The 27,815-nt window shown below is 40.4% G+C and overlaps 2 protein-coding genes across 2 annotated transcripts in view; one reads left to right on the forward strand and one right to left on the reverse strand.

Moving 5' to 3' along the window:
- The window catches only part of LOC146145332 (matrix metalloproteinase-14-like), a 30,970-nt gene extending 11,010 nt beyond the window's left edge, over positions 1-19,960 (forward strand). The window contains exons 2-11 of the mRNA XM_083389803.1: positions 7,193-7,384; positions 8,367-8,452; positions 11,787-12,073; positions 13,393-13,554; positions 13,877-13,976; positions 14,484-14,648; positions 15,215-15,357; positions 16,159-16,296; positions 17,610-17,729; positions 18,201-19,960. Of these exons, the coding sequence (XP_083245929.1) occupies positions 7,193-7,384; positions 8,367-8,452; positions 11,787-12,073; positions 13,393-13,554; positions 13,877-13,976; positions 14,484-14,648; positions 15,215-15,357; positions 16,159-16,296; positions 17,610-17,729; positions 18,201-18,610 (1,803 nt within the window). The 3' untranslated portion in view covers positions 18,611-19,960. The remainder of the gene's footprint in view (positions 1-7,192; positions 7,385-8,366; positions 8,453-11,786; positions 12,074-13,392; positions 13,555-13,876; positions 13,977-14,483; positions 14,649-15,214; positions 15,358-16,158; positions 16,297-17,609; positions 17,730-18,200) is intronic.
- Positions 19,961-23,454: 3,494 nt separating this feature from the next.
- LOC146145333 (fatty acid synthase-like) lies at positions 23,455-26,978 on the reverse strand. Its single transcript, XM_083390532.1, has 5 exons — positions 26,840-26,978; positions 26,502-26,692; positions 26,152-26,334; positions 23,605-23,802; positions 23,455-23,517 (listed from the first exon to the last, which is right to left on the reverse strand). Exons 1-5 carry the CDS (start codon positions 26,976-26,978, stop codon positions 23,455-23,457), a joined length of 774 nt encoding a protein of 257 aa, XP_083246658.1.
- Positions 26,979-27,815: the final 837 nt, after the last annotated feature.

Consider the following 27,815-nt stretch of genomic DNA (forward strand, 5'->3'; position numbering starts at 1 on the left):
AGCTTTGGGAGTAACATAGTATCCAGATAATTAGAAGACAATTCCTAAAGCATACAAAGGCAATATATAAAAGAAAAAAATCCTTGTCATCCTTGAAACTTCATCAAAAATCGATTAATGTTTTACTTGAATCAATTCCCCAGCAAAACCTCAAATAATTCAAAGTATATTGGAATGGAACCTTTTCATGTCTAAGTTAATCATCGTAATGGATCGTACGGGACCCTTACTTTTGCAGCGAAGCGAAACACCACACGAGATCTTGCTCAGCCAAAGACAAATAAGGTTTATTCGATTGACAGAATGCGAGATTAGCCCCAAATCGTGAAACGCGACACCTTTCGTGGGTTACGGGGTGAAAACGAGACGCTCCCACCAATGAATTATCAAGTTGAGAAGTGGAGAGACGAACAATTGAATCTGTGAGTGTCCGATGACCAATGCCTGGCGCGAATCACGGGTAAATAAGATGGCCGATCGGCGAAACGCGTCACGCCCGAACGGACGCGCGTCACTTGCTTTCGCTTGTTCGTTTGTGACTCAACAATCGAGTCGATTTTGTGTGCGAAATCCTTAAACGACGCCAAATCCGCGATTTCGGCTCTTTCTCTTGGTTTCTGACTCAGCCCAGGATAACGGTTCCGGTTCGGAAATCACCGTTCCACTTCAGACGTCTGGGGAGTCGCGGTCCCCCCGGCAACTCTCCCCTCCCCCTGGCCCGCGTGACGTCACGATGTCCGCCGGCGTCGAGTTAATGGCTCTGCTGGCGTCGCGAGATCGACCTTTTGCTAGTTTTTACGACGTGTGATGGGAAAAGCTAATAATATTTTATAAGTTCGCGAAAATTAGCTGCTTTTGCCGGTTCTGTCCCGAACCTCGGCGTCGCGAAGTCTTACAAATTGTCGATGCAAGATGATGTCAACGGTCATTACGTAACGCCAGCAAACAATGTGACAATTCTCCAGTTTATTTTCGCCAGACCATTTAGTGTTTTAAAAGCCGGCCATTTATAACAATGCGAAACTTCGCCATCTGCGAGGAAGTTTTCTTCATAACATTGTTCAAATTAAAAGCGATGTTTTTGTTTGGCGGTTACAAGGAGTCGGATGGGCAAGGCAAAATATAGTCTCTCAGGCACCTCGCAATTCTTCTGTTTTTGCGGTGTCCTGAATGTAGCAGACTTGACTCTCTCTCGCCCGATCGCTTAAATCGGATTATGATGTCATATTAGAGGCAAGTGACCTTACGAAATATTGAGCGAACAACTTTCTTTGCAAACTGCTGATAAGAATTCATCTTTTATTGTAACGTTATGAATGTGTTCCTCATCGTTTGTAAACAATGTCGTTTTGCCGTTAAACGCTGTATGGACGATTGTAAAACAGGCGAAAAATAATAGATTGTAACAAATTGCGTTTTATTGTTACTCAATAGATCTGAGAGTTATTCATTAGAGTGAAAACATTAATTTCTCGTTTTCACGGTACGATTGGGAAAATAACCACGAATATTTAGCGGTATTTGCAATACCTTTCAAATGTCAATGGCGATAAACGTTTGATGTAACTTGTCATATTACTCAATTAATGGCGTTGCGCGCGAGCTATTCAATAATTAATCATTTAGGTAACGGCATAGCCGAAGCATCGTAGAAACTTGAATGGGTTCTCGAAGCCCAAAAAATCTAAAAAAAACTCTAGATTTCTGGTAAGCGTGCTGCTGTGACTAAACCAATGACAATCACCTCAAAATAAAACAAAAAACGTTCGGTCTTAACGCCGCCTCTGTATCGATTTCATCTTACAGCGACGAGTCAGCGGCGCTCTATATTAATCAAATATTGCCGGTCGATGGCGGTGCATTACGACGCGACTGACGTAACCCCGATGCAGGTATCTCTCTGCCAAGTCGGTCGTTACGACCACGGCCGAAGAATTTTCGACCACTTTTCTTATGCGCGTTCGCGACTTGCCTCGGCCGACGCTTTCTAATTGCCTTGGGGCCCCTATCTAAATATTGACCTTTTTCGATCGAAAAGTGCGATTGATATAATGAATAAAATTTTGAGAACTTTTGCTCTCGTATTTAATATGTATAAAGTAAAACTGGAGCAAAGTTTAATGCCCTAAAAACATTTTCAAAAAGTACTTTTCGATTTCGATTCTGCAACCCGATGTCAAGTTCTGCTTAAAATCCTGTTGGACCAAGGGTACAGAGTCGTACACCTGCTTATCACAGCCTCCCAAAACTGGTCGTCATTACTTGGGTGTATAAATCAGCGTCGAGTGATATTAGACTTACATTCGCACGACAAAAGGTTCGCGGCAGTTCCCCCAAAGCATGTCAATTGTGGCTATTTTTCAGCCCGTCTCCGAAATGACAGGTCGTGGTCTTCCAAAGTGGAACAGGCTTCCCCCCCTGCAATACTGGCTATCGCGTCTTGTGTATGGACGGCACAGTCGATCCATTAAGCGAAGCAAGGGGCGTTAAATTGCAGCAATTCGCCTCTCGTCGTTATGAATCACACGGAGGCTGTTGTCGCCTGTCAACCTGTTATCTTTGAGCTTTGGAGCTTTACGACTTTAACTGCCCCATTATGTGTGCTCCAATTAATGTCGAGTTTTATAGTTTCGCAGAACACCGTAACGCCGGTTTATGTCGCGTTTAAAATCTTTTGCATTTTCCTACAGTTTTCCGATTTTAAAAGAATGCATCTTTGAAAGATGTGTTTTGTGTGGTTGTGTAGCCTAAAAACTCGTGTTTGCTTTGATTTGGCAATGTTTTGAGTACAATTTTTAAAAGTAAGGTGTGAGTATGTCGGCCACCGGCATGGACAAATCATCACCGCCCACCGACCTAACAGTTTTCCAGGATAAATCAGCAAGTCCTCGTTCTTCTATCTGCCTCTTGTAAAAAAAATCAAAGCCCTAAGTGTTGTTCACGCTGTCTGAAAAGTCGTAGTGACTACTGTCCTTGGAAGCAGAGTCACTAGAGTGCTTGGTGTTTGCTCAAGGGGTGTGTGCGCGGGCAAAGACTGACTTTCACATTGCGTAGGGTTTCACGGGCTCGCAGCAGCTGTTGCCAAGTGCTTCACGGGCGCTATCTAGATCCTTCGTAGTCGAAGTAGGCGATAAAGTACACTGCAGCTTTGGCGGTGATGCGATGTCAAACCGAACTTTTCGATACCAACTGGGACGCTATATTTACGTAGAGACAAGCGTTAAGTGTCACCACTCCATAGCGCGGTGTCTTATTTCTTTGTAAATTTTAGTTCGCGCCCTCACGGCGTAAACACTCCGCCCTCGCCGGCTTTCAATTAGTACGATGTTTATGCCAAGACAGCGGGTACGCGGGAAAGGACTGCCACATTTGAATATTGCTTTCGTTTTTGAGTGCGCTGGCACGCCGCCAGGGTTTTAAATGTCGTCTGCCCTCGTAAAGGCAGATGCCATCAAAAGTCTCCTGTTCGAAACGTGAGTGCTGGGAAAGGTTGACTAGAAGAGGGTGAAAGCCAACCATTGCATTTGCAGACTACTTGCAATATAATCTATACACTCGTTAATAAACAGTAGCCAACGATTTTTTTTTTAATTGTCCACTTTATTTGTCAGCAAGTGTTGTTTGCAAAAGTGTATAGAATTGAAATTGAGTGAAAGCGCACACCTTTAGTTTATTTATAAAACAAACAATAATATCTCATCTCACATTTGCTTAAACCGAATGATTAAAATCAATGTTTATATTTACACGACACATGACATCTAAACAACAAAAACAGAAAACAATCTTATGAACGCCTTGTTGATGAACGCCCTGAGCGCGAACGCAATGCTCACCAGTTTAACACCTAATGCATCGCGCCGGTCTAATTGCTTGTCAAATGGCGCATCGTAAATAACGCTTGTTTACGTCGCGACGCAAGTTTACGGCGGGATTTAGCGCCGTTCAGTGTCGCGTGGGTTCTTTCCCGTTTGTTCACCTTCTATTTGACAAGTCCATCGAGGCGAGTCGGACACATAAAGCCCAAGCCGATATAGTCGCTTGAAGATTGACGGTTTCGGCCATCGGCCTAATTGGCAAAGGTGATTGAGCTTGTACTGTTGGTGTTATAACCTAACGGCGATTTGGAGCTGATGAACCAAGGTTGTCGTGCTTGACCTTGACAAATTAAACCTGTTGTGGTGTAGATGATGGCGGCATATACGGTCGATCGATTAAATTCGTGTATCGATTCATACCTTCGGTAAATTACTTCGTGGCTGTTTTACTGCGTGTAGGTAAATCGGGCATCAAAAGGACTAACAAGCAGGCGGTTGAGCATTCTTACTGTTGCGCTAAAATGACAAAATACCTCACTATCCCATTTTTGAGGTTATGTCAAACAGTCCCTAAGGGAATGGGAAAATCAATGGAATATTGCTTCATTTGTCAATGCTGGTTGTTTTTGTTCTAATTTAATAGTTTTAATGCACGAATACACCGTTGCTGCTTTTACCGTCGTAATTCCCTCGACTATTTGTAAACCGTCAAACTGGAATGGTATTTTATTAGTTTAAACCGGAGAAAAGCGACGGCAGAATTCGTTCTTTATTTGTCGCACAGTTTTAAAGTTATGTTTTAGTTTTCTGTTCCGTTTGTGTGGTGTGAGAATGGAGGGCAGTTAAATTAAATTGTGTGTTAAGAGCACGGAGGCAGTTAAATTGAAAGGTCCTAATTTTAAGAGACAAACGCGCGGTTACTTCCTTTGTTGAGCAATTAGGAGAAAATTCGGGCGCAGACAGAGCTAAAAAACAGAGCCGGTATTTCAAAAGCGATCGCATGAAACCTACGTTTCTCCAGCGCTCTGATGAAAGGTCTGGTGTTCTGTCGCCTTGTAGATTCTGCGCGGCGCAAACGGGACTTCTCCTTCGCAGCCTCCATCGTTTCGTTTAATACACTAATACAGTCGCCAGGGCCGACTTCAAATAGTCGGACCGAAAGCATGACTCCCCACGGTCAAATCAGCCGACTGGGATCCGACTCCCGCGGGTCCATTACGATGTTACAACATAGCAGAGCCAGCCAAACAGGCCTGCCTTTTGTCACTTGGCATCCTGTCTCTCCCTTTCTCTCGCATCTAGCGGGCTTCTCGTTCATCCGAATCTCTGACGAGACGAGGCGAGGCGCTTTGAGGTGGTAATTTGTCAAGATAGGCTTTGGCCGTTTTATCGACCCCTGCTTTGACCCGACAAGGCGGAAAAGCGTTAGAAAGTGTCTTGGTGATAAATTTTCCCAGTTTTTTGTAACTCGTGGTGTACGGCCAAAGTAATACTGCTGTTTGTAAGTTCAACTTATCGTATTGAAAGTTATACCTTTTGCTTTGTTTTAAATTGCCCGGAAACTGCAGAGCACAATAGGCATGTGCGTTTTTTGAAGTTAACCAACTTCAGAAAGGTTTCTAAAGGCATTCAGCTGCATCGGCGAACAGCTTATCACACTAGGATTCGTTGTATACTTCTTCTCAACACTACATCAAATCTGAACGCAAATGTCATGGTCAAGTTTCCCAGGCCAATACTCTAATCCATTTGTCACGTTTCGCAGCCGTTAAAACTGAAGCGCCGACCGCCTTATTTAAGGGCTTGTTTTTAGATAAAGTAACAAACAAAAGCCCCAAATCGATGCGCCAACTTTGGCCAAATTCGAGATTAATGGATACTCTGCGTAGCCAAGGTAATGTCAAAAGCCTGTTGACATTCACGAACCAAAACCTGGTTTCCGCGCCGTATCACACAGTGGTCAGCGCTGTTGTTTTAACGACCACAAAGCGAAGCAATTAACCAAGAAGATACGATCCGCTTAGAATAGTGGCCAAAAACGGGATCCAATCTGGAATTTTGTGTATTGTTTTTTTTCTATGGAAATAACCTATGTTAGGGAGATAGTACAGCATAAATTATAGGCATTTGAACGCACGGAACAAGGTTTCTGTTCTTGCATTTACTTCATTTTGTGTAACTCAAGCCACTCAAATGCCCATGTGAGCGGAGTTTTTTATACATTGCTCCAAAAAAAGAGATAGCGTTCTGCAGTTATCATCGGGTCCGTCCCCAATGCCCTAAGAAGAAAATAAGTTGTTTGGTTGCATTTTGCTCTCCAGCAAACAGCAAAACATTCCCTTTGTGTTTGCTCTTTACCCTGCGTTTTAGGAAACAATCTTTTGAACTAACTAATGCAAACAACAAGGGCATAATCTAACAAACTCTATCTGAGCCGCCATCCTAAAAGTGTCCGAAGCGTAGTTGTGTCCGAAGTCCTTTTCCTGGACAGAAGAATAACTAAGCAAAGTGGTACAAAGGAAGAGCCCAGCAGATTGCTCATTAATTCCTCAATACGCCATGCACTCACGCACAGGAGAGTATTCATGCTTGTCATGCCGCTTATGCAAGGAACGACCGCCGTCCGTGTTGCCGGAGAGACCGATAAGATCGCGTAAGCTGTTTAAGACCCGGTCACTGAATTATTTAACGGCTCTTGATGATTCTGCAAGCAAGCGCCGCGGCGAAAGGTGTCTGGTCTTGTTTCACGCAAAGCGGTCCGAAACAAATGGAAGACCCAAAATCGCACACCTGTTTCGCTTGTTTATTCTTTCCTCTCATGCTTTCAGGTGTCCCGCCATAGGTTTTCGGTTTGTTTATCTTTTAATGAGACAACTCGTCGAACAGCGACTGTTCTGTCCCTAAACCTATAGTGTAATTGGATTGCCGCACCTAAGAGTTTCAACGCTGTTTCGCTCGAAATGAAAACAGCGTGTTTTTTTCGGTCATGCTCGATTTGAAGCTGAACACAAACTACTGCATGACGAGGAAACTGTCTTAAGGTAGCCGACAAGGGAGCGATGTTTAATGCATATATGCCGCCCTCCCCGTTCAACTTATTGATTGTTTTGCGACGCACGTTCGACAATATTAAACAAAATATTTACCGTATGATCTCTTTTCACTTTGTTGAATAATGTACAACGCATTATAGGATTGCATTTGCTTACATTTCCGTAACGAGAGTCAACAAAGTGTTATTATATTTGTGAAAATATGAAGGGTCTTAATCGCGGCAGTTGACGATCTGTTCAGACAATCTCTATGAAGGTGCCAAATCGCTCCCTACGTTATTCTACAAACATTAAATTCACCCCAGTGTTCCTATTTCGCAGGAGTACCTTGTAACCTACGGCTACATGGCGCCCGACTCGATGAAATCGGACGACGGCAGCGTTTCGGCCCTGCACGACTGGTCGCAGGCCGTGGTCGAATTCCAGGAGCTGATGGGGATCGAACCCACGGGCGTCTTCGACGAACAAACCGTCGCGTTGATGAAGAAGCCTCGTTGCGCCAATCCCGATAAGGTATGCGCGTTTTTTGGTTTTTTGACGCTTTTGGCGCTAGAGGGCACGTTTTTTATTATGGAGAGGGCACATTTTTGATTATGAATGATCTTCAAGTTTTTACGTTTTATACCTGAGAATATGTAGTAGACGTTATGGAAAATGTTTTTTGCTGAGGAAGCAACAAACTATCCAAAATTAAATAAAAGTATTTTAAGTTTTGAATCAATTAGGAAAATTATTGTTGTAAGGTTGTACAAATACTATTTCAAAAACGGTCTTTTTTGTTAGCGTTTAAAATATATCGGAAATAATTTTAGGTTAACGTTATATAAAATGCAGAATTTTAGCGACACTACAGTAACATGAGTTTGGGAAAAATGGAATAAATAAAATTTTTTTTGAAAAAACAAAAATGAAAATTTTAAGCTATTTAGGACAACGCCGTCTACAAACAGCATAATTGATGTCACGAATAAACGCTTTTAGTTAGTTGTTTTATATGGAGGTCAAATCACCGTAAATTTCGTCCTTCCACCGAACCTCAAATTTATCTCGCAGAAGGTTGGAAGTTAAATTATCGGATAACCACTTTGACCTCTATATAAAATTATCCGATAACCACATCCAGAAATAACTTCTAAAGAACTGTAAGGTTGAACAGGGATGCCATGCTTGTGCGAATTTCGACAGCGGATGACAATTTTCCTAAATTCTTTGTTTAGGAGCTGGTTTTAATAATTCAATGCAATACAATAAAAAGGTCGTTTTGACTGTCTTGGAAAAAAGCTTTTAAATTAATATTGTTAGTGAACTATCAAACTTTTGTTTAAACTTTTGTTCGGCTTCATACAGTCAGTCGACCCGTCGTGAGTTGAATACCCATAACAACTGTTCTTTAACCTAATTGAAGTTAAGTTTTTTTTATTTTTTAAGTTTTTTCTACGTTTTTAACCCAGCAGCAAGCATTGAATAGCACAAAATTTGTTTTTGTCATTTGCAGACGGGCATCGAAGTGAACTTTAAGAGAAGAAAGCGACGCTACGTGGCTGTGGGATCAAAGTGGAACAAACAGACCGTCACATACTCGTAAGTTGTCGGAGAAATAAAACTGTTTCGCAATAAAAAAGTTCAGTAGTCCCGCATGTTATTTCACATCACATTCTCAACTGGAAAGTACTGGTTTATTCTTGCACCTGACCGCGTTAATAGAATGACACGGTCATCTTCCCGTCACGTGAGCACGACAGTGCCATTTTGTGACACAACAATTTGGCACGATTTCCTGTGACATCAGAAATTTCAACCTATGTAGTTGAGCTTCAACCGAGAGCCATATTGATATCACGCGTTGTGACATTCTATGGAGAAATATTGTAAATGGGTTGCGTAAATTTGGTTTGATTTTCTTTTTTTACAAAAACAAATTCAAAGGAATGTTGTCAGTTCCTAAGGTTGCCTTTCTTTTTGTCCAAGTCTGTGAACAGGTCAGCAGTTTTTGGTCGTCAGCTTCAATGGCTTGTCAAAATTCAACTTAAAGACTTTGACCATTCTTTACTACGTGTTACAAAGCAAACTCCAAAGCCGGTGATTTCGCCAGGGGTATGTCGCACGCCTGTCAGCCTCTGACATTTGTTTCCCGCCTACTCCTTCGAACTCTAACTTTAATTTAAAGGCCGCCTTGTCAACTGCCTTTCGCTGTAAATCTGATCGACTTTTCCTTTGTAACTTCCCCTGTCCACACGCGTTAGTTGTTGATTATATTTAAACGCACATCAACTTTTTAGAAATCTGTTGAAATACTTACTCCGTCCGTTGTTTTGGTCAAGATGTAAGCCGAACAAGCACTAAAGATAGACATGTTGTTTGTTTCCCTTATCCTTATCATTATCATGCAATACTAACGGCCAATGCTGATTTAACAAACGTAAAGTTGGGGCACTTGACCAAAGATTATAGTTATTTGCGGTATTCCAATAAAGCTTTTTATGGCGCCGGATTCTCCCTAATTCTTTCCATAGGAAAACATTGTCCTTCCGAGAAGGAAGTTAAACCGGATCTCGGTGGGCAAACTTAAAAAAATTTAAGCCAATACCCAACTAGGTGGGATGCAACTTCGACATGCATTTCACCTTAAACGTCTGTTGGAAAATTCGAGCTCCTTTGGCGGTCGCTAATTCCGATTTGCTGACAGGCAACGATTTCCGATGCCGGATCCAACCCTTGCAAATTGCTCTTGCCGCCCAATACTCAATTTTACATTTATTTTAAGAGCCAGGGTAGCGGTGTTGGGGGCGGCAATCAGTAAAGTAAAAAATTTCAATCAAAAGAAAATTGCGATTTAGGAAATATGTAAAAGTAAAGCCATTTTGGTGCTGAATTATTCAATTATGAGGCGAACTGTGAAGTTTACATTCAGTTGTTTCAACCTCTAGCGGTAGCTTTTTAAAAAAATGCAGCTGAACTGTAACAGGTATGCCGTAGAAAAAAGGAAACACCGCAATGGTCAACTGAAATCTTGGACAATATTTGGTAATTTTATAACACTTTGTGGTATGTATTTAACTTAAAAAGTAAGAGCCTTTTTTCTAAAAAACAAGAAAAACAGTTAAGCGTTCGAGATAGAATACAGGAAGACCGTAGGCTCTTTTGACATCTGAAATCCTGTACACTGAAATATAAAATCCGTGGCGTTTAGTAACATAATTTTGCAAAAACGATCTATTTGCGAAGTATCGCGAAAGGTTCATGAAACATGGTTGCCACCCGGATTTGAAACCTTTAATACAAATAATTCTTAAACTTATTTCCAAAAGAGAATAATTAATTCGAACGTTTCTTGTTTATCGCGCAAGTTTTACTTCCGACAAACATTCATTCAGCCTTTTATTACACACTCCGCCCCGATTCATTTCCGGGAGCGGTTCGTCCTAAGTCACGTGACAGCGCCGCCGCGACGTGGCCCCTCTGACGTCACAGGACGCCTCGCATAAAATATTCAGGGGAAATTGATTCGCCCCCTCCCCATCTTTCCCGTTTCGTTCCTCGCTCGCCCGCCACGCCACGACCCGCAGTCTGTAACACAGGAACCCGCCAAGGCATCTGATGACGTCATCGGTCGATATTGGATTCCGCCTGGGGGTGATTCTGGGGGGCGGGGGGCATAGGGTGCCGGGATTTCCCAGCTGGTCGTTTGACGTTTAATTTTTATGACAAGGACTTTACTTGCTCTAATTTTAATTATGAATTGTATTGTTATTTATTCATTAAGCCTTGGACATTAGTTATTTTTACAAATAACTTAATTTCGATTTTAAGTTTTTACTACTAACAAGTACGTAATTTTGTTTAAAAAAGCCGAAATGCCTCTCGCACACAGTAACTTGAGGCTTGAAGATAAGTCCGATCTTTAATTTAAAAACACACAGCAGTGTTCAGGATAAAAGTGAAAAACAAGATCGGACATTTTGTCCTGTCTATAACGGTGTTGTCGTGTTGATATATATTTTTGATTGGGCCACTCAGCAAAATGAATAGATTCGCTCAGGAAAATTACTCTCCTAATGTGCTGGTTTGTTCTGCAGCGCAGTGCATTCCAAACCGGTTGCCATCTGTGCTTACCCCAGCTTTCCAGTCTAATCGTTTTTTGTTCTCGTCTCGAATAGGAACGGGCTCTCACCTTTCAAGTTTGAAAGTGCGACGAATAAATTATTAAAGTGGCCTGGAAGCGGCCCGAAAATGCCATCTGCTTGCTGCCGCTTCTTTATGTATTTGTGCTTCTTGCGCTTGCGCGTAGTTTAAGTTAGGCAACCTGGGATATGTCTTGTGCAGCGCCGTGTTCTCCGAGTTTTTAACTCTTATTTCAACAATGCCTTACGAAATTTTTACTTGAAAAATTCTCGGGGAGAATTTAACGAGCTATCGAGCATTTTTCACAGAAAAAAATATATTTTTAAATCAGTTGTTGTTTGACTTATGTTTTTAGCAAGTACGTCATAATCACATAAGCAATCGCTAGGTTTCTATGCAACCCTAATCACATTCGTGAAGTGTGAATGGCTGAGTTAAATAATGACTTTAAACGGAACTTAAGACTTAAAATTGCACTTATTTGATAATAATCACATCATTAAATTATTAAAGTCAGTCATCAGTTTTACCTCCCAAACGATGTGCGATCCTTCGTTAACACAATTATATACTTTTATTAATTTATCTGACTATAATATCAAGATGATTGAAAAACGTTTTATAGCGAAATGTAGTTGTTTTTTAATTTTTTTTTAATGAAGAGTCAGTATTGCTTGGTCAGTACGACTGAAAAACATCCGAGCACAAAAAAACATGCCCTGTTTTATACGGCCACCATTTTTGCCGCCGTGAAACCGCTAACCTGCAACGATTCCCTTTTTCCATTGAACAGAATCATCAACTTCACTCCAAAGTTGGGCAAAACGCTGACCCACGAAGCGATCGACGCCGCGTTTAGAATATGGGAGACCCACGTGCCGCTGGATTTCGTCAAGGTGTCGCACTACGAAGAGGCCGACATCAAGACCTTTTTCGCTGAAGGATTTCACAACGACAATACGGCCTTCGACGGCGTCGGCGGCTACCTGGCCCACGCCTACTACCCGGGTAGCGGCATCGGCGGCGACACCCATTTCGACGGCGCCGAGCCCTGGACCTTGCACGAGTCGGCAAATCAAGGTTCGCCGAATTTTGCTTTTTATCAATGTTTAAATTATTGTGAAAGGCCTGCAATTTCGCACCCGCTATAATTGATTGTTGCGTGTTCAAGAAGGTTGTTAAAAATCGCTGGTGATTTGCTTTTTCCTCAGTTGTTTTCCTTATCTTCCTGCTGACGTCTTTATTCGCGACGTCATTTGACGTTGCTTTCCACAAATTCGAAATACTTTCCCTCAATTTGGTTTGGCATTCTCGACGTAATTATTAGAGTGCCGCTGGCAATGCTGAAAATTGTGACTCGATATGTTTGCCGAAACGTTGCGTTTGCATTATTTCAGGGCGATATCTCGTTGTAACATTTTCCAACTTGAAACGTGAAAGGTTGCCGGGGCCCAAGATAGCAGCGGCCAACCGCGTCCCATAGCCACCTTTTGCGTTCAATCGCGGTCAAACTGCGCGTTTGAAACGGCACAGGTCGCTCGAACGCTGGGAACTGGCACCTGCCTACGCTTGCACATGACTTTCCCTTAAGACGAGCCAAAAAGTCGAGCTGCAGCGCGTCGCAATTACGTGAGCGCGTTGCACAACCCAATAAGGAACGAGCTGCTATTGCTTCCCTTATCGGGCGACTGCTTCCGGCCGATCTGACCTTGTGCGTTGATCAAGTTGTGAGAAAACCTTTCCTCGACCGATTGTTGGAAGAACGCGGGCCGACGGATTTCCGAAATTGCCGGATTAGCGCACGAATGGCTCTTGGCAGGGCGGCCGTTGGTTCAAGTTGGGAGCGCGGCTTAGCGAAGTATTGCTGCCGATTTGCCTTCTGCGGACTGTCGGCAATCCTTTTGGCGTTTCGACTTCATCCTTGTCGCGTTTTGTTCAAGTTTTGTAGCCAAAACGTCTGTCGCTTACGAGGTTCTTTGTTTGAAATTATCTACTGTTAAAAATGTGTTGCTATAGTTGGACAAATCTAGGTATCGTAAAGTATACAGTTCTAGGGGTTTTGGAATCTCTTTATTTGGGGCAGGTTATGAAGATGTTTGTCGCGTTTCGCGTGTCGCGTGTAGTCGTCGCTTTCCACTCACCAAAGAGTCCTGGTTATTTTGCTTATCTGCAGTAAAAAACGCAAAATCCAGGTTTATTAAAAGCAAGTGTATAAGTTAAAAAAAATTGTAGCTTTTGTTTGTTTAGTTACTTAACTACAAACTGCTGCCTACGTATTGTGTCTAAAGCGTTGCTTCAGTAACAATCGCTGGCAAAATATCGCTTCCCTCAACAAACTTGGTAGTAAAGTGCACCTTGCTACGCTTTCCATCTATTTTCTAAATTTATATTTATTTTAGGAAACGACCTGTTCCTGGTCGCGGTCCACGAATTGGGCCACGCCCTCGGTCTCGGTCACTCGTCAGACAGTACGGCCATCATGGCGCCCATCTACAAGTACCACGACACCAAGACCTTCACGCTGCCGCAGGACGACATCTTCGGGATCCAGAGCATATATGGTAGGTGCCGCTAGACGACAGTAGAGAGTCATTTCGTTTGCAGCAGGATTCTTTGTTATGATATGAGAAATACCAGAGATTAGCTAAATTTTTAAAGGATTTGTATATTTTATTTTATGGGCTGTATCAACAAATATATACTGATTAATTTTAGAATATTCATTGAGTATCAGAATCTGTTTTTACTTTGGGTATCGTTGGACGATTCTTAAACGATTATTTCTGCTGTCCTAGCATTATACATAAAGCCGGCGTTGCAGCCCTCTCGGCCTCGCTTACGTCACAGAATGCGTAATAACAAATGACGTCACTTACGTTCCAGGGGTACGACACAAGCGCCCGGAGCGGCCGATCGTTCCAACGTCCACAACGACGACCCGAAGGCCCGTGACCAAGTACGTTCGCCCGACGCGAAGACCATAGTAAGTGTTTATTAACTCTAACTTTGTTTGTTTCAAGTGTGATTGCCTGCTTTCTCATAATTAGAAGGGTTGAGAAACAACCTGCCTGTTGTACAAGTTGATTGTAAACCCCTGCTTTTCCAGTTAAGGCTGTGATAAACAGCATCGGATTATGTCATATTGACATGTATACTGTTATCACTGACCTACATTTATGCTGCATCAAACTGAAAAAAATCATTTTTTGGATGCCTAAGCTTTACACGAGTATATGCTTTTCATATGTGAAATTCTTATTCGTGTGGAAACGACTAAAGCAGTATTTTAAAAGAAAAGTTTTTTTTGTATTTTGCAAAAAATGTGATCAATACATTTTTCTCTTGGTTTCTAGCACAGTGTTTTGAATCAACTAGAATAAACTGTATTTTGTGGCGGGCTGATTTATATTTCGAATCTTCGTTAGCGTATATGTCCACCGACCGGCGTTCCGCGATAATTCTAACCAAGCCGCCCTTTCATCTGTTGCAGCCCGCCGGCACGGCCGACGCGCCCGACGCGCCCGACGAGACCGACGAGACTGACGACTGCCGCTCCCGACACCACCAGCACCCAGGCTTCGGCAGCACCAGACATCTGCCAGCTGAAAAAATACGACGCTGCCAGCTTTTTGAGGGGCGAGCTTTACGTGTTTAGGTGGGATTGAGTTTCTAAGTAAAGTCTGGCTAACAGACAATGAACTGACAGGGTGGATTCAAAAAACAACAAATGATCAGCGAATTCCTAATTTAGGCGATAAAATTTAGCGTTAAGTAAGTCAACGTTCGTTTTCTTACATTGGAGGACATTCAAGATGCTAATCGTTACTAAAGTCTGACTAACAGACAGTGAATTTACAGGTTGGGCTGAAAAAACAACAAATGACCAGATAATTCCAATTTAAAAAAAAATTAGCATTACTTAAATATGTTCGTTTTCTTACACTGGAGTACGTTTAAGCTGCTGAATCACTTTGTATTGCTTATCTTATTCGATTTAATAACATTAGGACAACAGCAATACTTTTTGGATTGAAAATTCTCATTTTGACTGTTTTCACTGATGCAAGCCATGGAACGACACCAACGTATGGCGTTAAACTTTGAAATATTGGTCGCTCGAACAAATTTTCACTTGTATTTCTTGTCCGTTTTTGCCCCGCTTCACTTACCGATCTATTTAGAACTCGCGATAGAATGTAAACTTTGACTCTTTTCTTACAGCGGCAAGTACATGTGGCGAAAGCGAATGAGCGAGACAAAACCGAAAGGTCCCTTCCTTATTTCCGAGTTCTGGCCGCATGTCAAGCAAGACGTCGACGCCGTGTATGAAAATCCCAACTCGAATCGAATCTACTTCTTTAAAGGTAAAGATCGAAAGAGCAACTGGTTTGTCGCGAACCGCGTTCGGGAATAGAAAAGGTTGCAAACCAAAAAAGTTTGATAGTTCATCCTGAAAGTCATAAATTGGCGAGAACTTTTAGAGCGAACTTGAATTATTGATAACGGGTTTATTTAAATGTAGAAATACCCGGTACTGTAACCTTTGGCGAAATTGCAAGTTAAAAGACAAGAAAAAAATTGTATTGAATTTTTCAAAGCAGTCATTATAGTCAGTAATATGACGCTCACATATTTCCCAAAATAGTTATATTCTAAACGAGTTGCTGTTACTTATAAATGACAGAGCATAGCTACCCAATAATAGCAACAGTGTGTTCCAACGGTCTTTTTTCGCGCTCTATTAAAAATTGAAATTAATTGCGCTCGGTTTAGCTTTATGGTTTACAAATAAGTGTTTAAAACAAGAGAGGTCGGTAACCTAAGTCAGTGCTTGTAAGCACGTAACATCAACATTTTTTGGAACAGTACACACTTTTTACGTTTACTGAAAGAAATTTTACGTTTACTGAAGAAATTGCACACCCCAGTCCACGCAATGCACTGAACTTATAGAACATACACCCAGTTGTACTACAAAAAGAACTATTAACCGTTATGAAGAACTAGTTAGTACCTCACCATAACGATTTAATTATCAAGAGAAATATTTCGTTATGATGTCACAAATACAATATAGCAGTACAATACACCCGGTTGAAGAGCACTGCCCTAAGTTACTTTCGTTCGCAAAAAAAGCCCAATCTAACAACCCCATCTTTGCTCAGGCAACACCTTCTGGATCTACCAGGGTACACAAATACTACCGGGTTCGCCACGTCACGTCCGGAACCTGGGGCTGCAGAACGACCACATTGGCGCCGCCGTGTGGTGGGAGCGCAACGGCAAGAGCTACTTCTTCAAAGGTGAGCGCGACTGACGACTCCCCGAGGAACGAAGTTTATCGAGCCGTACAAAAATTGGCGAAAAAATAAATGAAAAAAATCGGATAACAAATTCACATGCTTTGTTTGCCTGGAAACCCCTTTTTTTTAAATCTAGATCAGATAAATGTTTGTTGACATTTGCAAAATTATCATTCCTATTTATTATATAGTCCTTTAAATCAGTGGTTCTCAACCGCCGGTCCGCGACAACTTTCCTGCCGGTCCGCCAAATATATTACAATGTTATATCTCAATTGCAAAATGCAAGATGTTAAAAGCTTGTTCACCAAATTAAGAACTTCGCCAGTTCCGTAATTTGCAGCATTGTGACGTAACATAAAGTTAATTGTCTACTTTGGACTTACCGTACGTTACAATGCGCAGTGTTGTGCCCAACTGTTTATAAGCAGGCTGCTACACGTCGTGGAAGTCTTTTACTTTAAGATAGTTGTATGTGAAAAACTTGCAGAAAATTGCTAATTTAATTGAAGTTTCTAGTCTTTGCTTTTAATTTGCATACTTTTGTCGTAATTACATTTTGGGTTGATTTTGATTTTTGAAGGTCCACCGGTCCGCCAAATTTGTTTTAAAATTTCACCGGTCCGTAAGCTAAAAAAGGGTTGAGAACCACTGCTTTAAATAACAAACATTATTCTACTTTGTTTTTAATGGAACCTTTTAAGTTGTAAGCGATGTGCTAGGCCAGCGGTTCCCAAACTGGGGTTCGCGGACCAAATGGGGTCCGTACAGCAGTTTCAAAGGGTCCGCAACGAGAATTAGTCTTTAAGTATTTCAACATTGGGCTTCAGCGAATGTTGTTCAACATTTTCTGTCATCACTATTGTGTTTAGTTCCATGCTTTATTATTCGATCATATAGCTGTTTTCTGATGTCTATTGTGACAACGAATATGCTGTACCGGTACTACCTGCTAGCGAATCGTTCGCATTAGTTGGAAAGTTGTTACATTACAAAGAATCATGACTGCACTAGTGTAGTACAAGAAACATGGCTCAACTAACCCTGGAGTTTTATAGGGCCGCGAAATATTAAAATAATTGCAACGGGTCCACCAAGCAAATTTTTTAGAAAAGTTTGGCATCCGCCGTGTTAAGCGTTTTTCGTTATTTTAAAAATTTTATTTTCAAGCCATATAAAAGTCGTTTATGGTTATTTTGTTTTGAACATAACTCGTACCTATAAAAAAGAGTACACCTAATATAAATAAATCTAATGAAAAGATGCTTACTCGAAATCGGCTGAAACTTAAGAATTTTTTTTTTTCTTAACAGGCGACTATTACTGGCGGTTCTCTGGTGGCCGAGTGGAAAGAGATTACCCCAAAAAGATCAGCGTCTGGAAGGGGGTGCCTTCTGGGGTGGACGCCGCCTTCTCGGGAATCGGCGAAGAAGGTAACAAGTGACGTCATAATTAGTGAAACGCTGAAGGCCGCGCGCTGCGATGAAACTTCGCTTACTGTACTAGAAGCTGTTGGGTTGTTTGAGACTGCAATAACAAAAATGTTTATCAATTTTAAGCGGCTTCAAGATGTTTCATTTTCAAACAAGTATAGCGCAACTGTTTCGCCGTAGGATATTGGCTTACAAAATAATATTTCAGCCTCTAAAATCAAATAACTTTAAAGCCACTTACTTTGGTAAAACGAGCTTGGAAAATTTAACTCAGCAGGTGTAACAGATTTAGCTCTCGAAGTGGGGTTTTGTTCACATATTTTACAATTACTCATTATTTTACCGATTCTATTCTATTTCATTAAAGTTGAGTCTTGTCAGTTTCAGCAGTTTAGAATCGATTTAAATCTCATCCCAGTGCATAAACAACGATTTTGCCCCAAAATAAAAACAGTTTTCTCTGAAACGCAGGACAAAACTTCACCTACTTCGTGAACGGCACCGACTACCTGACCTTCAACAACTGGAAGATCCAGGTGGTCGAGCGGCCGCGCTCTTTCCGCAAGGACTGGCTCCACTGTGATGACGTCACCAAGCACGTGGCCGACCAGGGCGCGCCGGTGGCGGCCATCGTGGCCGTGGTCTTGGTGGCGCTGGCCATCACGGCGGCCGTGTGCGCCTATGTGGCCTGGCGCCGACGCCAGGTGGGCTACAAGCAGGGCACGGTCACTTCGGTAACGCACCAGGCCGATTACCCGCCAGCCTACGCGAACCACTTTGCCGGCTTTGAGACGCCAAAGTCTGGCGAAAAGACAATGTGCGTGTCGGCCGCGCAGCAGCGCATCCGACGTATCCAGTACACTTTTCAGGGCAAGGTCTGACCACTTTCGGCCCAAAACCGCCAGTTGCTGCCTATAGAGAAATTTCCTTTCATGTTTGTCGCCGAAACGAAGCAGTCGTGCGCTACAGATTTTCGTTAGTTGCCGTTTCGACACTTGCTCGAGGCCGACAGTGGTCGACGGTGATGCACTTTTCTTTCCCTCCCCCTCTCTTTCACACTGTCGCAGTATTATGTCTTACGGCTCTCCGACCCTGCACCCTTCCCCTCGCTTTACAACCCTGTTGCTTTTGTCTTACGATTTGCCTTCGCCGCTTTAAAATGCTCTGCACAGGCGGCCTCGTCGTGGTTATAAAAAAGCCCTAATGTAAAGGACGCAACTGCTTAAATTTGAATGCCATCCATATCTACATATCTAACCAAAATTATTGCGTGTCTAAGCAATCTTTTTGGTCCAACAGTTCGTATCACAGAAATTTGATTTCACTGTAACCCCTCATTAGACGTTCTAAAGTTTGTAGCAGTATGCGAACAAATTTACGAATGCAGTTCTGAACTTTCAATTCATTTTTTTTATTAAAACGTTCACCGTTCACGACTATTGCTCAGCATACACTTAATTCGAGAAAAAGAATGAAAATTGTTTTAACAACTTTCTGCTAACAAACAGTTGCCTAAACTGGGTCACACATTTCTGCAAAGTCCGATATATAATATCAACGAGCAGTTCACATAAATCAGCTGTGGGTAAAAAAGTGAAATGCCAACACCCTTGAAAGTGTATTCCATGAAAAACGAACTCAGCATGCTACGTTTGAAAGGTCAGCAATGCCCCGCACTTTTTCTTTTTTCAGCATCGTATAGCGATTTGAAGCGTTCTGCATTTGCTGAAACTTTCATCAAAGATGTTGGCTATTTTTTTCGACGGACGCAGCCTGCATGCTTTTGAATTCTATAAGCAGACACTGTTCCCAAAATTTGTGCCTGCTGTTTAAAACATAAACTTGCCTATATGCATTCATTAAATCGAACACTTGTTTTGTAAAGCAAAGAGTTTACTACTATAGGCAAGAATATTTTATTTCTTTAGCTTTTAAAGGCCTTAATATATTTTGTCAAACATTTAATAAAGTTTACAAAAACAAAAATCTTTATGGTTCTTTGAACTTTGGTTAACCCATACCCCTTATCCTAAAAGTTTCGGGTACAAATCATTTTATAAGGCATGATATTTACCCTTTTTCTCTTTCGTCAACATTAAGAGGCCACACAGACTCTTATGCAATTCCTGACGTCATTGTGACGTAGTTGAATGTGCTTTTTTTGTCTTCAAGAGGTCGCTACTTCTATAACGCCGTCCATAGATGTTGTGGCGTTAGTTAGCGAGTTTTAGCTTTTTTTAGTTTTAGCATCTTACTTATATTGTCGTTATTTTTTTAGTTGTTTCATTTTTCGTCCAAGACAACCCATTTTTCATCATTGCTTTGTGAAAACAACAATCCTTTTCTTTTATCACTTGAAGATTACTCGTTTTATTTTGCCGCAAATTTCGAGTCGAATACTTTAAATTACCCTTAGGTGTTTTGGAAGTACACACTTTTAATGAGTCTAATGCACACAACATAGGGCATAATTCATTCGTTTATGGAAAAATTTTTATTTCATACTAAACGCCTAATAGCTTAGATAAGGGTCACCACACTGCGGTCCGCGGGCCAGATACGTTTAGCCAGGCCAATTAATCCGGTCTGCGGTATAAATAATTCCTTAATGATATATGAAGTACTTTTAAAATGTTGTCGAATACAATTCAAAACAAAATGTTTATGAAATTTATACTGTATCACAATTTATTAATGCCTATTACTGTTTTTATTGCATAGTTAGCTATATTTCATTCGTACACCAATAATTAAGTTAATAAAGTTTGACAATTTTTTCAATTCGCTCGCGATTGTAAATCCTAACCGTTATCCGGCCAGCGATGGTCAGGCCTTACATTAATCAGGCCGTTTGTAAGAAAAGTTATGATGACCCCTGGCTTAGATGCTTACTCGATGATTGTATTTCACTGAAAAGGCGCACTTTGCAGTGTTCTTTAGTTAATATTATCCCTGACATATATTTATCACGAAATACGCGCGCCTCTGTTTTTTTGGAATTGTCGTCGACACGAATATCGAAACTCGTACAATCCAACAAATTTATTCTGATCTATATTCGAAATGTGTTGGTCGCCGTCTCGTTTTTTGCAGTAACCCGGTATTTATCGCGGCTGCCTGCATTCGTTCTCCCCCTTTTTTACTTTATATATTTTTTTCTTTTGTGCCATTCCTCGTTTCTGAATAAACTCTCCGTCCTACACAACGATACCTTTTCGTGTGGAAAGTGGTACATATTAAATGTTTAGTTTATTAATGATTACGATGTAATTGAGCATAATCGTAAACAGGGTGCTCCATAAACTAAGGCAGTGGTTCTCAAAGTGGGCGATATCGCCCCCTTGGGGGCGAAAGAGAAAAATTGGGGGGCGAAAACCTTGGGAGGGGGCGATATCGCATACTCTAACTTCGGTATCGGCCACCTACCACCCGCTATCTCTTTTACAAACTGGGCACGCGGGCATTCACCATATATATTTTGGGTATTTTAACTATATACGTAAATGTAAAAAAAATTCATTTATATTTCTAGTATTTTTGCATTTTGTAAAAATATTTTCAAATTTAAGGCGGCGCGCAGAGCGTTGAACTATCAACAATCTGAGTTTTGCAAACTAAGTTTATCTAAAAGCATTTTATTTTGCTTCGCACAAATTCATTGCGTCTTTTAAATATTAACATAACATCGAGATTTTAACGGTCCCATTGAAATTACACCATAAACTAGAATACTAGATTATTGATTAATTTATCGCGTTTCCCTAAAGTATTTTAACTACACCTACTCATTGTGTGACCCTTGCTCTATATAAAAGTTTAAATAATCACGGAGCTTTCTTTGTTCACCGTAAGTCTAGTGCAGAGATTTTCAACCTATGGACCATGGCCCAGCAGTGGGCCATGTCAGTGTTTTCAGTAAGCCACAGAGCTTGGCTTACAGCGATTTTAGAAATCATGTCATTATGAACACATAAGTGTGCGACAGATAAATAACGAACACCTCAACCTAACGTTATGTTTGTGACAATTTCTTTTTACAATGTGTTAAATTTCTCGCCACCCAACGTGTGGTAGGGATGCCGGTAAGGATGTCCAAACGTAATAATCGCCTTGCTTGCGTATTATTCATTGTTACGTTTATTGTTTTGTTTGCCAGCAGTAATTCGTTTGGTGGTCAGTAATTGGTTTAGTGGTAGGACAGTGCTCAGGTTTAGGACAATGCTAAAAAAAAATAATCAGAAAATGTAATACGTAAAATTTGAAGATGTAATACGTAAAAGGAATACGTAAAATTTTCGGCGCCTTCGGCGCATTTCTTTATAAGATGCTCCTTTTTCTATTGGCTGCCAAGGATATTTGCTGCCCGCTTTATATATTGGGATACTCGCCTGGAGGTCCCAAGCCACGCCATTAAGTATGAGGCGACCTAACACATTTGAAATAATGTACAAGCTTTATTAATTTATTGTATTGTTGAATTTTTCATTAAACATTAATAATGGGCCAACGTCATTTTTACTAATTAGTGGGCCATGAGCAAAAAAAGGTTGAAAACCCCTGGTCTAGTTTAAAGGTTGTGAATAACCTGGTACAATTGTGACGTAATAAGAACAGAACGAATGTTTAACAAGTTAATGGAATTTCCGACGTCTTATTTCGAAAAAGGATTTTTCAGCCGTGACGCTATTACTAGCAAAACAAAGAAGAAATCGCCTTTCCACTAGCAAACGGGGTGATTTACGATAAAACCTTACTAAAATGTGTCCAAATATTAAAAAGCTCGTTAAAGATTATCAAGCTCATCCATCGCATTAAAAAAACACCATTTACTGTGTTTATTATGCTTGTTCAAAGTATTTGTAATAAAATTCGTTTTTTCCGTCTTTGTTTTACAGAGGGGGCGATGTTAATAATGTATAGGTTGCTGTAAGGGGGCGACAGTGCTTATAAGTTTGAGAACCACTGAACTAGGCATTACTATGTATTCTTTGGCCCACGTAGCATCGTGTAAGAGCAACCGAGTATAAACTAAGCCAAATTTTTTGACAGCTTAAACGAGATAATGATGGTAGACATTTTAATTCGATAAAGCGATGCAGAACAAGCACAGCTATAGTAGGAAGTTAAATCTAAATAACACTTTTTTAGTAATCACTAAACATTTTAATTTTGCATTGTAAAGCATGTACCCGACAACAAACAGTTCAAAATTTCTTCAAAGGGCGATTAACTGACACAACAACAGTAGTTTTTTAGTAAAAGTTTCGATCAATGGTGTCAAGGAGGGCGCTGCCCAAAAAGTTTAAGATTTCCAGTTTTAAATCATCGTTGGTGAGATTATATACACATGTTGTTTTTTATTCATATAGCGACACATCAAAACGCGTGCGAAGAAAAAAAGAGGCGAGATAAAAACCTAAGAAAGCGACGATTTAGCGGGGAGGCGTTAAAATACAGTTGATGCCCGTAATCCAATATGCCAGCACTAATCATGTTCTTTATAAAAAAAATCTTCTTTACGGTGTCGAAGCTGGTCGGTAATCCACATCGGTCTGCCGTTCTCTAGTTTTGTAAACGTTGGTGAGATTATAAGTTTCCGTGACGCGCATTTAATGTCAGATAGCGACACCACATGGAAAATCTAGATCAGTTTTGACTGAATACATCTTTTGTTCTCACGTCGACTCCCGAACAGTGCAGTTCGGCGATGGCTCTCGTTAAAGTTTTAATTCCATTCAGTTAGCACAATCCGCTTGTTCGTTGCTTGCAGCGATCGTTTTAAAACAGACTGAAAATTGGTATAACAAGATATGGAAGTCTCGCAAGGAATAAATTAAATTGAAAAGTGAAGCATACCGAAACATTGAAAGCTTACCTGCAAGATGCAGTGAGGGCCGATTTCAATAACTACCGCATCGCTCTGCGTCTGCTTTATTGCGTCATAAAGGAACACAGGATTACGTAACCCGTCAGCAAGGTATTTCGCAGAAAACTCACGAACACGATCGAACTTATCGTGCGGTATTGTAGTTGAAATCCACTTTTCTGATCTCTGTTTGGTTTTGGAAAATAGCTGTCAAAAAAGTATCCAAACATAAAATCTCTGCATAGCAATAAACTCGTTTTGTATGGATTTCTTAGTAAGTCAGTGCTGCTCAACCTTTTTTCGCGGCGCCCCAATTATTAAGCGCAAGTATGACGACTAAGCTTTGGCGACTCAATTGTTTTTTCTTCTAAGCGAAATAAAAACTAACTTCTTGTATACGAACATAAAATGGGTATAAGCATAAAGAATTTTCAATTTAAACAAATATTTTAAGACATTATTTGTATTGCTTCCTTAATTTTATTTGTTGAGAAATCTTTTTCCGAATCCATATCATTTAGTATAAACATGTGAAATACTGCAGTCGGCGACCCAACTAATCAAACATGGACCCAATTTTGGGTCGCGACCCATAGGGTGAGAAGCACTGCTTACTAAGTAAGTTATTGTTAAGAACAAAATAACCAACCGATTGTATTTTTTTTTAAAATAGCGGGACGACGAAATCCATGTGAGACGAATGATATGCCATTCCTTCCGTGTTAAGCATTTTCGCATAAACTCCCGTTGAACGTAGTGACGTAACAAAATGAGTGACGTCATTTTGCGGTCCGGCAATGCTGACGTAATCCTTTCCGTTATTACACACCACTTGAACATTTTTAGTGGGCATCTCGACAAACATTCATTCCAATCCAAGCCTTAATGCAAATACTAATAGCTAAAAACAATTCTTTAAAGTTGTTAACGAATTGCCTTTTACGGAAGCTGGGGGTTCAACTAAACTTCAAATCGTGTTTAAAATTATTTCAAACTGGATAAGAACCTAAATAATTACCCTCTTAATCACCCTCAGAGATTCTTATTCATTTTGTGTTTCGATTTTATGTTTATTTGCCTTTATAGCTTTACCGTTATAGCTTTATAAGACAATACCACATTACATTTTGTTCAGCCAAGTCCTTGGTTAAAAGTAAAAAAGGTTTCAATGAAATAGTTTAAAAAGATAATTTGGCCAGCAAGGTACTATAAAAACCTATTTATTTCTGTCCCGGTAAAAGATTGGTTTCTTATATTATTGTACTGTCTTTCTATTAAATAATAAAACAATTCAATGTCTACTATCAAACTAATATATATTTAAAGTTTTCTTTATCTATCATAAACGACTCCTCGAAGCGACCTAAAAATTGTTTTACGTGCAGTCCCAAAGTTGTAAGTTGGTTAAGTTGCATTGTTTTTAATAAAGGCTTTCATCTATTAAAATAAACGGCCGATGGTTGAAAATGACGAATATGTTCACATGGGTATGTTAAATTTGTACTAACACATATAAAGATGTCGTTTTCAATTTGTACCAACATATTAAACCTAATGTTTTGTTTTTAGGTGTCCATTTAAATCAAAACTTGTTCGTGTAATGCAAAAATATACTGTTTCGTTTATTAAACTTTGTATTTTTTGTTTAGATAACTTCACTTTGTTTTTTTCTGAGGACCTTCTAGTTTTGCGTTTCCACTAAAGACCACTAATTGTTTTCCGCCTTCGTTTTAATGCTAAAGGGCAATTCCTTATAGTTTTTGAAAATGAAACTAAAGAACCTGGGCACTGCGGGCAGTCTTGTTTTGAGCGTGGTATGATACAGAAGTACAGTGCAGTTGTTTTTCTCAGCAAGCGAGGTAGCGTATGCCACTATACCACCCGATTCGATTTGTTTTTAACGCTTGTAGCGCTCAAGTTAGGATAATTTGGGGCCTTGCAGCGTCTGTGTTAGCGAACTGTGTTAAAACTGGATTCAGGTGAACAGCGAAAGACTAATCATCCATAACGAAACGATGCCAAGCGATGCAGACTACAGATTTTTTATCTTATAGTTTTGTATATTATATATGTTTGTAATTTTACCCAGTTAATAGCAGGTTAAAGACTTTTATTGTTGCTAAAACATTTTTAATTCAGCATAAGTAAAATTACGTCATTTTCCGGTTTAGGAAATGCAATTAATTATACATGTTTGCTGTACTGGTTTATAAATCTGTTCCTGGCTATTATCTTTCATACCAAAGGATGATTAGTCTGCGCATTCGCTGCTCACCTGTATCCAGTTATAACACAGTGCGCTTGGAGCGTTACATTTATAACAATTGTTCTAACACAGACGCTTCAAAGCCCCGAATTATCTTTAACTTCAGCGCTACAAGCTTTAAAAACAAATCGAACCGGATGCGTATGCGATTAAGCTTGGTGTCCGCACCACACGGCCAAACATAATAATAAATAGTAATGTTTAAGTTGAGTGCGATATCCGGTCAGTGACATGCCGCTAAGCAGATAATAAGATATGGCGCCACATTTGCACCCTTCAAACTCACCCACAGCTGCCATTGCCCCAGCTGGTGCATTGGCTTTAATGCACTCTCCCCTTATGTAGGCTACTTTCATGGTTTCCTCAAGTGTAAGACAGCCATCTGCATACGCGCAAGCCAGCTCACCCAACGATTGTCCAATTAATCCGTCGGCAACAACCCCAACGGATTTTAGCAAGTCAATTAGACCGACCTTTGAAATAAAATAACTCCGAATTACCTTGTGACTGTAAAGAACTACCATCGATGCATATAGGCCTTCGATTTTTAAAGATTCTCAAGTATCTTTTGGCACCCTTGAGCATTAGAAATGGCACCTGGTTGAGAACCACTGATATAGGTGTACGGTTTCCAGCTTACTTGAATGGCGACGCTTCCAATAGTCGCAACAGTGACGTCCTTATACATATTTTCGTCTGCCTCCTGAAACATTTGTTTTATGTCATGTGTTTTGTTTTGCTGCAGCGCCTTTGTGCACGCGTCAATCGCATCAGAAAACACTCTTACTTTGAGCAAATCCTTTCCCATTCCAGGCCAATGTGCTCCTGACCCTATGAAAAATACTTGTCAATTGTGCACTTAACGCCGCTTCGCCGACGTTGTGCAAAAGTAACAGCACCAGTATCTTAGCTTCAAGTTACATTTATAAAGTGAAATAGAAAGCATATTTATTTTTATAATGTCAACTTCCATTTTACCTGTGCACACAAACCAAACTGGAGGCGTCTTTTTGTAGGCTGTCACATCTCTTGTTACGCAATCACAAAGAGAATCGTCGTCATTTTCTTGAATGACACGGTCATTGAAAGTTGGACGATTAATTGAATTGTAGCTCATCCTGTTAAAAAATGATTGCATGGCCCAAGTTGCACACAAATTCAGAAACCGCATACAATAGGCCATATAACAACAACTTTAACATCAAAAAATTATAAACTGTCACTTTTACACAAATGTATAAACTACAACGATGTTTAGATTGTTCGGCTGAGAATGACAAAGGGTTAGCACTGTGTTTACTTAGTTCAAAGTCTGTTTATTGAGTTTTAAGTTAACAAAATTTGTAACAATATTTTCTAGATTTGGTCACATCAAATAGTTCCAGATTGGTCACATCAAAAATGATTCTTGTCAAGTTGATTAAAATGGTATATTTAAGTTATATTGGCAAATATCCAAGCTATGGTTAAAAATTCTAAAACGCTATGGGGAAGTGTTCCCCACTTTGTGTCGCGACCCTCAAGGGGCTCGCAAAAGGTTGTCTCGCCAAAACAAACCAAATATGTAAAGTAAAGATTTCAATGATCCACAACAAACGCCAACCTTACAATTGTCATAATGGATTTTGCTTCAGTGAACCTGTCGTGATTATGACGTCACTATTACGCACGCTTTTCTTCGATGAATTGCCAAACATACCCTACAACTATATAGCACAGAAACTAGGGTCCAAGGGTCCCATGGGGTCCGTGAACCAGTTTTAGGGGGTTCATACAGGTCTTATTGAAATATTAGGTTGTATTTAAGAAATAATCATTTTTTAAAGAAATCAGTTTGATGAAAAATAATAATACGGTTTTTGCATTGAATGAATTTAGACTCCATTTCACTTTCACATTTTCGGACCGAAATCAGCAGATCTGTGGCGTCGTTTTGTAACGTCATTTTTAATTT

The sequence above is a fragment of the Ascidiella aspersa genome, chromosome 5, assembly GCF_963924565.1.
Source record: "Ascidiella aspersa chromosome 5, kaAscAspe10.2, whole genome shotgun sequence".
Taxonomy (NCBI): domain Eukaryota; kingdom Metazoa; phylum Chordata; class Ascidiacea; order Phlebobranchia; family Ascidiidae; genus Ascidiella; species Ascidiella aspersa.